Source organism: Neodiprion pinetum, chromosome 6 (assembly GCF_021155775.2).
Source record: "Neodiprion pinetum isolate iyNeoPine1 chromosome 6, iyNeoPine1.2, whole genome shotgun sequence".
In the NCBI taxonomy this organism is placed as follows: domain Eukaryota; kingdom Metazoa; phylum Arthropoda; class Insecta; order Hymenoptera; family Diprionidae; genus Neodiprion; species Neodiprion pinetum.
Genome location: NC_060237.1, coordinates 2,349,077 through 2,362,476, shown reverse-complemented (window position 1 = coordinate 2,362,476; position 13,400 = coordinate 2,349,077). Strand labels below are relative to the sequence as shown.

Sequence of the window (13,400 nt, the reverse complement as noted above, 5' to 3'; positions counted from 1 at the left end):
TTCTTTACCGAGGCTTTCTTCCCCGCCTCACATTCTTGCGTCGAGTTTCAATTCAGCTTGCCCGTCCCAAGCAATATTCAATCAACGCTACTTCTCATTTTTTATGGGCCGCCGCGTTGGGACTCCGTTCCCCCTTGATTAACCTAAATATGCCCGTCTCTGGCTAACGTGAAGTAGAGGGTTTCGAATATCTGAAAAAAGCTAGCTTTAAATTTCCCTGGCGCGCCATTCGCTTGTCACGACGGCGGCCCGAACTTCCGTATGACACGTATGCCGTCCGCAATCTTCGTCACGAATCAGTTTTAAATGCTGTCGTTCCTTTCGGAACTACTCAGCGGCGTTATATTTTGGTACAATTAATCCACGTTTTTAAATCACGACGAATCTCTGCCTCAGCTTCTGCTCCTTAAGGACGCGGGAGGAAATCGTACGTATGCTCTTCTTCGGCCGTGAGGCTCGCGACTTAAGGCAAACATAACCTACATGTGTGTCCGTCCGGCCCTCCCATCTTAGAATTACTTTGAATTAAATTGAATAAATGAGCTGTCTGAGTAAATGGTTTGTCGCAGCTTTTCCTTGTCCTTTGCCGACTTGAATATTTCTCTTCCACATCGCTATATATACTGACACTTTGGAGGACTGTTGAAGGTTTCAGTGCATGTGTCAAATTTTCCAAACTAGAATAAGATTCATTCACGAACTTGATACTATAGTATATGTAAAGAGGTGAAAAATCCAGTATTTTATTTTTCTAATTTCAGCCCCAATTTCCACCATGAGTAGTATTGCAGAACAGCCATGCTACACACTGATAAATATTCCAATGGATTCGGAGCCAATCAACGAGCTCCAGCTGAAGCTCGATCTGGAGAAGGGTGACACCAAAACTAAAATTGAAGCACTCAAGAGAACGATACACATGATTATCAGTGGCGAAAGGCTCCCTGGGCTGTTAATGACCATTATAAGATTCGTGCTACCATTGCAAGACCATATGGTTAAAAAATTGCTACTCATTTTTTGGGAAATCGTACCAAAAACTTCTCCAGATGGCAAACTACTTCAGGAAATGATTCTCGTCTGCGATGCATACAGAAAAGACCTGCAGCATCCAAACGAATTTGTCAGGGGATCCACTCTGAGGTTCTTTCAGATTCTTATTTAGCTCTTGCCTAGCAGTTAAATTTTTTGTGTTTGACGTTATCCTTTACACCTAATCTTTTAGATTTCTCTGCAAACTCAAGGAGCCTGAACTTCTGGAACCTCTGATGCCTGCGATCATAGCCTGTTTGGAGCATCGGCATTCGTACGTTAGGCGAAATGCAGTTTTAGCCATATTCACAATATACCGTAATTTTGAGTTCCTCATACCGGACGCTCCAGAGTTAATCGCAAAATACTTGGACGGTGAGCAGGATATGTCCTGTAGACGAAATGCATTCCTCATGCTGCTCCATGCTGATCAGAGCAGAGCTCTTTCCTACCTAGCTGCTTGTCTTGACCAAGTTCCAAGCTTTGGCGACATCCTTCAGCTGGTTATCGTCGAACTGATTTACAAGGTAAGCTTTCTGCAATTTAATTATCTTTCAAAGAAAAAACAAAGTCCATATTTCAATGTATTTACGAACTCTAAATTCATATTATTCTTGCAGGTGTGCCATGCAAATCCATCAGAGAGAGCTAGATTTATCCGTTGCATCTATAGTTTGCTAAACTCACCAAGCGCGGCTGTTCGGTATGAAGCTGCTGGTACACTGGTTACCCTGTCTAGTGCCCCAACAGCAATACGAGCTGCTGCTGCATCCTATGTAGAACTGGTAGTTAAAGAGAGTGACAATAATGTGAAGTTGATTGTTCTGGATCGACTTATTGCCATGAAGGACAGCCCTGCCCATGAAAGAGTACTACAGGATCTTGTAATGGATGTGCTTAGAGTTTTGGGTGGGTTTAGCTCTTTGCTGCTCAAGAATTTCTTGGAGATTTACAGTTTTACCTGATTGAAATCATCTTCTAGGATCTCCGGCGTTTGAAGTCAGGACAAAAACCCTTGCCTTGGCAATGGATCTAGTATCAAATCGAACCATTGACGAAATGGTGCAGCTGCTTAAGAAAGAAGTGATGCGGACTGCTGGTGGCGAACACGAAGATGCTGGTAGATACCGTCGGCTCCTGGTTAGGACCCTACACGCCTGTTCAATCAAGTTCCCGGATGTTGCAGCAACTGTTATACCAGTTCTAACTGATTTTCTCTCTGAAAATAACGAAGCTGCAGCCACTGACGTTCTCATTTTCGTTCGTGAAGCCATCCAACGATTTGAGCCACTCAGGCCACTCATTATAGAAAAGCTATTAGAAGTAAGAATCTCATTCCCTACCTCTTATCGAATGTCACTTCATTATTAATTTTTCTGTCTCCTGTTCGCTCAGGTATTTCCACAAATTCGGTCGGTCAAAGTACACCGTGCAGCACTTTGGATCCTTGGAGAGTATGCAGTTTCAAAAGAAGACATCGAAGCTGTAATGAGTCGCATTAGGGCCGCGCTTGGAGAGCTACCTTTAGTCGAGGCAGAGAACAAGAGGGCGGCTGGTGACAAGCCGGCCGAAGACGGCGTTGCCCCAACTTCAGCAGCAAACCCGGCTCAGCTTGTAACCTCGGATGGAACGTATGCTAGCCAGAGTGCGTTTAGCACAGCATCGACTGGTCAGTTCATGTTCTAAAGACAATTTTTACAAAATATGGGCGAATATTGCACTGTGATTGTTCTTTCAGGTAAAAAAGAAGAAAAACGTCCAGCTCTGGTCCAGTACATGATGGATGGTGACTTTTTCATTGGTGCTTCCCTTGCTACAACCCTTGCTAAGCTTGTACTGCGCTACAAAGCTCTCGAGAACGATGCTACAAAGAGCAACAGGATGCAAGCAGAAGCGATGCTCATTATGTCCGGTGTATTGCAGCTCGGTAGATCCGGGCTTCCGACTAAAGCTATGACCCACGACGATGCTGAACGACTGACCGTGTGCCTGAGGTCACTAGCCTGTCCTACACCCATCATTCAAAAGGTCTTCACAGAGGGCTGTAGAGACGCCCTCAGCAGAATGTTCGCTGCTAAAGCCGAGGAAGACTCGCAAACTCAAAAGGTAGCGTGCTTTCTCATGACGATCATAAGGAAGAAATAGAAACAATTAAATCTACGGGCTATAATTTTTTTTCGATTAATAGGCAAAGGAAAAGCCGGGCAGCATCGTACAAGTTGATGATGCAATCCAATTCCTGCAACTCAGCCGTAATTTGGATCTCACTGGAGGCGCGGGAGACGTCTTCGAGCAAAGTCTTAGCGTGGCGGTTGCTGGCAGGCCAGGTATAAAGAGTTTAATGTTTATTTACAATGTCGCGGAACCAACAAATTTACGAAAATCGATTTTTCATTCGTGAATATATTTCAGGCGCGGCAGGAGACGCACCGGCACCTAGCGCCTTGAGTAAAGTAACGCAGCTCACAGGATTCTCCGATCCCGTATACGCAGAAGCTCTGGTCCACGTCAACCAGTACGACATTGTCCTCGACGTTCTTGTTGTCAATCAGACGGAAGACACCCTCCAAAACTGCACGTTAGAACTCGCGACAATGGGTGACCTTAAACTCGTAGAAAGACCGCAACCCATAGTTCTGGCGCCAAGAGACTTTGCCAGTATCAAGGCGAACGTAAAGGTCGCGTCGACGGAAAACGGCATTATCTTCGGAAACATTGGTACGTTTTCTTACACCCCTTTAGTAATCTTTAAATGAGAATTTGCGAGATATCGTCAAGCTAGTTTACCTACAAATAATTTTTAAACGTCCGGTTGCGGAACTTCTTCGGAATCTTAATTATGACAATTTCATCTTGCAGTATACGACGTGTCAGGCGCCGGTTCGGACAGGAGCGTGGTAGTCCTGAATGATATTCACATAGACATAATGGACTACATAGTACCAGCAACATGTACCGACAGTGATTTCAGGCGTATGTGGTCAGAGTTTGAATGGGAGAACAAGGTGTCGGTAAACACGACATTGTCAGATCTCCGAGAATACCTTGCCCACCTACTTAAGTCGACCAACATGCGCTGTCTTACGCCCGAAAAGGTATGGCTTACTGTAATTTTTATGAATCTATTTCAGCAAGATAAAGTTTCTTCTGTTATTTGACGATCTTCTACCGTTTCTTTCTTCTTCGAATATTGTATTCCTAATTCTATAAATTCTATTATAAACAGGCTCTTTCTGGCCAGTGTGGATTCATGGCTGCAAACATGTACGCAAAGTCGATATTTGGCGAAGACGCGCTCGCAAATTTGTCAATTGAAAAACCGATGCACAAACAGGATGCTCCAGTTGTCGGTCACATTCGTATCAGGGCTAAGAGCCAAGGTATGGCGCTTTCATTGGGCGACAAGATAAACTCGACGCAAAAGGGGCCTCAAACTAAACTCGTCCAAGCTGCTTGAGCACCGTCTGATTTATTCGAATTATGATTATTATTCATTGCAACATCATTCATCAGCTATTGATCGCGAGTAAATAGGCCGTCACTCTCTGCCTCGCGATAAATTACGCATAATGATACTGAAAACGGAACGAATTGTCAAATTTCGAATCCGAAGATTACTGGAGATTCCATTTTCATCCATACTATGCGAAAAAGCCGCGTGACTCCGGAGGACAATTGAGTCCATGCACCTGACCGGCGTTGGAAGCGTTGACTATATGATTTTCTGTAACATTTCTAACATTTGTTAATATTAATATTATTATTATTATTATTATTATTATGATTATACATTCATGTATCAATGAACATAAAATAACACATCTTAGGACTTTAGCAAATTATTCCAGTATCTTGTTTCAATATTATTCATGTCGGGACGTTCGTTGTAAGTGAAACCTATACATATGCGGTACATACATAGATTATGCCAACACATAACATAATATACATTTATTGAGAATGAACAATGTACCAGAGTATTGCAAATAAAACAGAGATTAAGTACGCACATGTGACGTCCATCATCAGTCTATCCCTTCTCTCAATACTATAAGTATGTTTTGTTTGGGACGCACCATTTTAAATACTCTTAAGTAAGATTGTTCTAAAAAGATGTTTTTTCGGCTTGGTAATAAGCATAGATATATAATAAATTATCAAGACAGTGTTTAAAAGTATTACAACGAATGAAAAATTTGCTAATACTGTGCCATAAGCCGAACTCACCGCCGCATTCTAATTAGGCGAAACTTTCTTGAATGCGTTTTACTTATGTCCCACTTTCGAACGGCTCGCAAAGAAATAGATATTGATCTTCGCAATCACCTTAATTGTTTTTAGTGTTGTACAAGGCACTCTGCAAATTGCCAAAGGCGTCTAAACTCCGTCCCGAGATATCAGAGCCAGCCTCCTCCTCTCCTTGGTGATCTCAACGGCGCAAACCGCGGCGACCTAGGTACCGGCTTGACCAGTCGTCGTTTATCGTTGTTCAAGTTCTCGATTCCCTGCCCTAACTCCGGAGTGTCCGGGGTAACAGAAACATCCGGAACTTTGTTCGCCACGCTTTCGGCCAAAGGCGACGACGTTTGCTGCCGTGGAGTTTTCCCCGGACTGACACGCGCTCTGTTCTTCTTCGGATCCGAGATCTTCGACGTCAGCGGTTTCACCACTCGACCGGGACTCCGTTTTACAGGCTTCGGCTGCTTCTCATCAACGTATCCAACAACCGCCGGGGGTCTCAGCTGATCGGAAAAGATACGCTGTTTCATATAACCCGTATTTTTTCGCGCATTATACATTAAACAATCATTCAACAATCCATATCTGAGTAAGCTTTCTCTCTCCGCCGCGATTTATGATTGTCAAATCGCTTACACTCGGCTCTGGGGTGACTGTGACTCTCTCATCGTCGGTTTCGTTTACATCCTTTAGAATGTGGAGGGTGCTGGAGTTCGACGTGTCCGGAAGGCGAACGGGACTGACCGGTGGCAGCGGGCTCTTCGCGGCAAGCCGTCGCGCCTCCTCCATGGCCCGTTTCAGGCTCCGCTGGCTCTGCAGAGACGCGTGACTGTTGCTTCTACCGATCTGCGAGCTTTGAACTACCCGGCCGACGACCTGGACCCGGATTGAAACTTACGTAAAATTGTCCTGCGATCTCTGTGATTGAATTTATAGTCTTCCAGTAAGAACTGGTAGGAATAATTCACCTGGCCCCAGCGATGACCCGCAGATTTGAGCACCGCAAGACGAGCAACGCGTCGCCACCGCGCCGCGTTCTCTTCGCCCTCCGGAGGCTGCTGCAACGCCAGCTCCTCCCGAGCCTCTTCTTCGGCGAGACCAGCGATTGGTCCCAGAACTTGGAACCCCTTCATCAGGCGTCTTTCCCATACTCGCATCTTACGGCCCGGACACGCTGTGGAGGCGGAAAAACGGGTTAAGGACGAATCATAGATGACTCAATTATGCGAGCCCAATTCCAGGATGTGAACTTGTGTTCGATCGCTGATTGATAGTGGAAATGATTCGTTTCTTCAGGCCTTAAGAATTAGTGATGTCAGGACAGATAGACGGACTTCGAAATCCGTTAGAAAAATTTATTTTCGTACTCTAAAAGTCATCTTAACTTATTAGTAATATACTCGTCCGTCTCGTGTACTTGTGTTTGTACCAAAACGAGTACAATGTTTCAATCTTGGAGAGTTAAGCTAATCGTTGTCTTGGTGGCAAAAATAAAATACCGCCGTATTTATAAAACTTTTCATTATTACTGTAATACCAAGCTAAGATATTGCGCAAATGTAGAATGCAGCACAATCATGCCGAGCGCGGTTTTAAGGTGAAACCTAATACTCGTATAGGGCTTCTAAGGTGGGCAACAGAACGATCGAAACAAATTAAGGCTGATAGAATCCGTAGCCCTGCAGTGGCACCACGCTACACACAACATCGGAGCGGGTTTCCTCGCGAAAGTATAACTTACCTCCGTTCATTGAATCTGGGGTACGTAGCGGAAACGCCGGAGGAAAACACGCGCCATCCATGAAAATCCATGAAAATATATACATACTCACTTCTATCCTTGGTATCGACCCCGGAAATATCCATGCCGTTCCTGCCCAGAATATCGAGAAGCTCGCACCGCCAGGAAGAAAGCTCCGACTTCACCTCGTGGATGTTATCTTCAGTCACCGGCTCCATAACTTGGTTACTGTGATCCTCGACGACGTAACGCCAGACCAAAGCCCTCATCACGCCTCCGTACCTACGCAAAGCATAAAATTCCAGTTTGTCAACCGGGGGACTTTTTTGTCCACTGATCATCATTATGATCGGCTACCTGTGCTCCTGGACGCGTTTTCTCGCGCTGGAACGTCGGCTCGAGTCCATTTTTCGCACGCCGCAGAGTCTAAGAAGCGTTTTTGGCGCCGGTACCAGGTTGAATGGCGGTGGCAGCGTTCCACCCTGCTCGAAGTAGCTCATCCATAGCTTTGTTCTCGCGAATTTCCACTCGATGTCCGAATGATCCTACGATGAATGATAATCATGACGGTGTGGTTATCGTGTGGTTTAATTCTCGCGCAGCGAGATCGATCGACAAATTCGCTTACCACGATAAGCGTATAGCTGTTGCTCATCATCGCGATCAGCAGGTTCAGCAACACGATGACGTTGATCACCGAGTACGAGCCGAACATTAGGAGACCCCAGAACCTCGTGTACGACTTGATACCTGAGGAGAAGAAAGTCTCACGGAATAAAGAAACCCGGTGAAGTCCTTGCAAGAAAAACAAGAAACCAAGGAATTTGTCGGTATTTGTTACCTGTTAACTCAAAACTGTCGATTCCAACACCCCCGAAGCTCGCCCAGAAGAGACTCTGACAGGTTTCGAAGAGACTACTGAACCTACGCGGGAAGAATGCATACAAATTTTGTTCTAGTACGCAAGGTAATCGAGATGAAGGAAAGAGAGGCTGGCGTCTTACCTTCGCCACCGGAAACAGGCATCACCGGCTCCGTCCCAGTCAGGTGCGACATCGTCAGCACCGTAACACTTTCGTCTTTCCAACTCAGCGAAGTACCAAAGAAGCTGGTTCAGGCCGCAGGCAAACGCGAAGAGCACGAGGGTGTAGATGAAAAAGAACTTGACGATGTCGATCACCATTCTGCCCAACGAGATCTGTACGGATCAGGTATAAGTTCCGGTTAGAAACTTTGAACAAGAATTATTTATCTTTTAGAAAGGTACTTTGCCAACCAATCTGATGCGCACGGGGGAGTAAAAGCGTTTAATACCTGAAGCGGGCCGAGGTGTGGATCGATGCTGAACAAATGGACGAGCTTTAGGGCGCTGAAGATGTTGGCAGCGGAGAAAAGCCCCTCGGCAACGAGCTGGGGATCGAAATCCGACCACTCTTCTCGTGGAATCGTTGCAGTTTCGGGATTTCCCCGAATCTCAGCGGTCTGCTGGACGTAGGCGGCGGCTCTGAGGATGGCGGTTGTGACGTAGAGGGTGTTCCGGGTGAAGTCGATAAAGTTCCAGAGGTCTCGAAGGTAGCTTCGCAAGCCGTCTACCCAGACCTCTCGGGTCTCCTGCAAAATGAATCCCAAAACGTAGATGAGGACGATGCACTCCAGCGATGACGGGCCGACTCCTCGCTGCCTCAGCAACGATTTCTCCAAATTTCGCCGCGCCTCTTCGCCGCCGAGTAATCGCACGGCTTGGACCTCGGCGCGCTGCGACACCAGGATCAGGACACCTGTTTTTTCAATCAGCAAATTTGCAGTTTCAAACATGCGTTGAATATTGTACGTTGCCGCTGATGAAACTTCGGAAACTCGGCTCTACTCACCAAGGAAGAAAAGGTACGACGATGCGTGAACGAGGAACTTGACGAAGGGATTTCGCATCTGTCGACCCAGGGCCGAATCGGGGGCGAATAGATATACGATACAGTGTAGCGGGAATAGAAGAGCAGTTTTGACCAGCATCCAGATCCGTTTCGCCATCGACATCCGACGGAAACCAGGCACCCCCTCGTACCAAATAGCAGCCAGAAACTGCTGGACGTGAGGATGAGCAACGAAATGCTTCTGCTTGTAACGTATCGCCGTCTCGAGCCGCGGCAACGTTTTCAAGCCCGTCGAATCCGACTCTGCGGCTAATTCGTCGTCCGGATCGTGGTTCAGTATCGTCGACAGTTCCGCGGTCGTTCTCGCCTGCTGCAGAAGATCAACGGCGAATCTGAAGGACAGCAAACGATACAAACTGTAGCTTACACTACCTTGCCAAAGACAGCAGAATGGATCGTCATCGCCAACCACTGCCCGCGAAACTTGACACAAACCGTTCAACCTGCTTTCGAAGCTTGCCGTACTCGGCGCGTGTTTCCGGCTCAGCGAGACCGAGTTGCCTGAGTTCCCAGCTGAGCTGGAAGGCGGTCATGATCGGATCGCTAGAGCTCAGGGCGATGAGACAAGGGCTGGCGAGGGCTCGGTACTCGGACAATCGCGTCGACGAGAGTCGCAAGGGGTCTTCGGCGGTAGCACGGACGCAATCGGGACAGCCGCACTTGACGTCGTGGGGCATCGGGAGGGTCGCACCCCGGTCCAGGAGGAGCTTCAGGATCTCGTAGTTGTCGCGCTGGGCGGCGAGGACGAGGGGCGTCATACCCGGTGGGAACCTGGCCACGGCAGGGTCTACCCTTTGCCAACTGTGGACGACGTCGTCGCCGCCCCCGCCTTCGACCAGACTCGATCTCTTGCCCCCTGTGACTTCCGGCGACGATGCCAGGGCGCTGGCGGCCTCTTCTCCCCGGAGAAGCTCCTCGTGCTCCAGCAGCAGCTCGACCGCCTCCACGAATTCGCCGTTTATTGCGTGCAGCAGCGCGTCCCCCGTCTCGACCCCCATCACCACGAGCAATTCAAGCATCTGGAGGTTTTCTGCTTCGATCGAAAGCGCCAGGGCACCGCGGCCTAGGCTGTCTACGCAGTTCACGTCGAGGGACCTCGTTTGCTGTCGAGTCGAAGGCCGGATTGTATATCTGGCGCTTTTTCAAACAGCATTCTTTCGGATTGAAATAGGCAATGGTTTATGAGAGAAATAAAACTTCTTTTTTCACCCGAGTGTCAAAGATGCGTTGTTAGATAAAATAAGAAGATTGTACGATACCCATTCGCGTCTGATCGATATGGGCGTGATAAATTATCCCGACGCACTATGCGAAATATACCTGTCGTTAACACCTGTGATAATAAAACCGTTCTTGTCGCCTTTAAGCGTATATTCACTAATTTTTTACGTTGCTGACAACGAATGCCAATATTGCGGAGCGATGTGCTTCAGGCGTAAATCAACCGCGAAAGACGAGCCGAAGTAGTCTGCAATATCGAGCAAGTATCACGTATATCAAAGAACAATAAAACCGCCTTTTTCCGGATCTCTTTGTGACCCACGGGGGCGGCAGACGAATATTTCACCAGTGATATATTATACAACGGAGTGCTTGTACAAAATTCGAATTCGTTGAAGCTCGACACTTTCGGCCCCGGTTAATAGAATAAAAACTTAATTTATTCGAGATACTCGAACGTGTTTAAACAGCAATATATGATACAGTGAAACAGAGAGACTAACATCGACGAAGAAAGAATAAAAATAAAACGTTTTTTCCGCCCTCAGCCGTATAACGCGGTATGTACGCGCAGTTAGTATTATACTATGCTGCGATAATTATAAGGTAAATAAATGCCCGTATAAACAGGAAATCGTGTTACCCGTGACCGAGCGGGATTATTCGCGGCCTGAAGCATTCTGCGCACGTTGGGTAGATCGCCTCGTTCGACGGCCAGAAGATATTTTTTCTCCTCCAGCTGAAGCGGCCGTGGAAACTTGACGTTGTAGTCGTCGGCCTCGTCCCCGGCTTCCACCTGCTTGCTCGACTTCTCGGTCGCTTGATTAGGTGCCATGATCGATACGTGCGTTCAGAGAGTTGGTGAAAAGCAACGAGGAACGGAACTCCAAATTTTAAGGGGCGAATTCGTTGAAGGGCGGTGGTCGAAGGTTGGCGTAGGTTAAACTAAGGCTCTGCAAGAGTTTCGAGACCTCGTAAAGGCTCCGCATCGCGCGACACTCGGGCATTCGCATCGACCTAGACGCTTTATACTTGCAGAGGGGAGCCGATTAAATTCAATTAGTAAAGCTCTACCAAGACTCTGCGCATCACCGACGTTCTCTTACCAGCTGGGGCGTCCCCGACCGAGGGGTTCGCTAATTCGCTTACGCCTCAATATCTCGTTAACGAGGCACCCTGTCTCCTTTACATGCAGCTGGTCCTCCCCCTCTTATTTTTCTCGTTGCCTTGCCGCGGCTGCACCAAGGTCGAGATTTTTTCACCCCGTTTCTTGGAGTCACGATCGTTCGGACACGTCATCATCCACGTCATCCGCTACCGCGACAATAGATCGACCACCGGACTTTTGGAGCTCACCGGTTACCGCCGATAAAGACGAGGAGAGGAAGAAGAAAGGCGGATCGTAATGGGGTTTAATCCCTCCGGAGACCTCGGGCTGCTCCCCGAACTTTCTTCGTTCTTTCCCTCCGTCCTCCACCACCTGGGTCAACGAAATTGCGAAATTGTCGCTCTATCAGATGGGACCATCTTGGCGTCGTCTATTGCCAATCAATTCACCGCAGCCTCCTCAGCGATTTTCATCGCCGGTGACGCCTGACGTTGTCAAGTCCTGGTGATTCGAATGGTCGAATACGCCATTGCTGTTTTTTGGCTCATTTTTAGAAAGTTGGCATTGTGGCAGCGATGACAATACATCATGGATGATTCCCGAAATTTTATACCGATCGACGATCTTGTTATCTTCAAATTATTAAGTCTTTAGACACGAATTTTTGTAACGCTGCATAGCGCATGAGCGACTCAACAATGAGGTGACATTTTGATATTCGATCACCGCGGAAATGAGTCAACCGATTTATCAAAGGTTCAATGTTTTCGCCGCTTCCTATGTGGTTGAAGTAATTCTATTCAAGGATCCACTGAATTGGGCCATTTCTGCTTTCTCATGTTTGATTGTGTTCGTTCTATTGCGATGACTACGCGAACCATTGAACAAGCAGCGGGCGATATCCAGGATTCAGAAACTCCAAAGCAAATTGGAAAATACGCAAACAACATTCTTTGTACGATTATAATCGACAGACACGCAACGTCGAGCAATGCCTACGTAAGTAAAGTACTTTCACGTGACGATCATACGGTTTTGCGTCGTGGGAACAGGCGATCAGTAATTCAATAAAAACGACGGAACGATCGAGAGAGTCTTACAGGTATGTACCCGAAGCTTAAATGTTATTACGTGAAGTCTCTCGAAAAAAGAGAGACCAACGTAAGGAAGTGTTGCGCGGATGATCGAACAGGTGGGAACTGTAGGTGATGGAGTACATCATAATCATCTGCCTGCTACATTTTCGCGAGTTTTATGCTTTCATACCTCTATCTTTTCAGCTCTAAGTTGTTTAACTTGAGCCTAAAAGTCTGGCGTCTAGACCTCTTTTCTCATCAAAATTGTTCCACGATAGATCATGTATGAAAGCCGAAAATTGGTTCAGACTTTTGATAGAACTTTTCCCCAAGTATTGAAGTGCCAATCAACCATCGAATGCTACCAAGTCAAATACCACTTGAGATTATTGTCTGAACGTCAACTCCAGAAACAAACTTCAACACCATCTGAGCCTCCGAAGATCGGTTGTTGCGGTTGTTACGGTAGAAGCGTAAGAACGGTGACTTAGGAATGACTTAGAAATGACATGGTACTCGGAATAACCGCGTCCTGGTCCGGTCGTCAACCTTTCCATGCCGATCGTCTCCGGTCAGTTCACCTTCACTGTGGTTTTAACACTGGCGAGAGTGGTTCCAGCTCTGACGACCGAGTCTTTGGCCGCAGACACAAGGCGTTTACCTGTTACCTGACACGCTATAGGAACAATGAAGACAGGGTGAATCAAGGGTGGAAACGAAAGAAAGAAAGAAAGAAAGAAAGAAAGAAGAAACGAAAGCCCAAAGCGACCTTGCGGCCGTCACTGACCGACAAACTCTCCACGGCCAGCACGCCCCGCAAAGTGAAACTGCGTAGTCCGAAGGGGAGTAAGAGGGGATGAAAATCGGGGAGTTGTTTGCCGAAAGACTTCGCCCCCGCGGCTATCTAGCCAAGCGCTGTTTGCTCAGTGGCTCTGTTCGGCCTGCGTCACGTGCTTTGACCGCTTCTGCTTCCCCGGCCTCCTCGCCTACTTGGGGCTGGCCACGCCATTCCCGCTGTCTCCACTGTGTACCCTTATAGTCGAAGGGTGGGG

At 47.3% G+C, this 13,400-nt stretch overlaps 2 protein-coding genes across 3 annotated transcripts; one reads left to right on the top strand and one right to left on the bottom strand.

Moving 5' to 3' along the window:
* Positions 1 to 229: 229 nt before the first annotated feature.
* On the top strand, positions 230 to 5,041 carry betaCOP (coatomer subunit beta). Its single transcript, XM_046631300.2, has 11 exons — positions 230 to 427; positions 762 to 1,143; positions 1,226 to 1,559; positions 1,653 to 1,941; positions 2,015 to 2,355; positions 2,428 to 2,701; positions 2,771 to 3,138; positions 3,221 to 3,359; positions 3,445 to 3,750; positions 3,892 to 4,127; positions 4,259 to 5,041. Exons 2-11 carry the CDS (start codon positions 776 to 778, stop codon positions 4,487 to 4,489), a joined length of 2,886 nt encoding a protein of 961 aa, XP_046487256.1. The 5' UTR covers positions 230 to 427; positions 762 to 775; the 3' UTR covers positions 4,490 to 5,041.
* On the bottom strand, positions 4,483 to 11,188 carry trpl (transient receptor potential-like). Of its 2 annotated transcripts, XR_006883800.2 has the most exons (13): positions 10,808 to 11,188; positions 9,379 to 10,046; positions 8,884 to 9,275; positions 8,327 to 8,790; positions 8,017 to 8,210; positions 7,854 to 7,936; positions 7,641 to 7,762; positions 7,370 to 7,557; positions 7,104 to 7,294; positions 6,240 to 6,445; positions 5,908 to 6,147; positions 5,359 to 5,774; positions 4,483 to 4,767 (listed from the first exon to the last, which is right to left on the bottom strand). XR_006883800.2 is itself a non-coding variant. In XM_046631298.2 (12 exons), exons 1-12 carry the CDS (start codon positions 10,997 to 10,999, stop codon positions 5,430 to 5,432), a joined length of 3,285 nt encoding a protein of 1,094 aa, XP_046487254.1. In that variant the 5' UTR covers positions 11,000 to 11,188; the 3' UTR covers positions 4,483 to 5,429. The 2 variants fall into 2 exon arrangements, 1 of the variants encoding a protein (XP_046487254.1); XM_046631298.2 differs by having other exon boundaries at positions 4,483 to 5,774.
* Positions 11,189 to 13,400: the final 2,212 nt, after the last annotated feature.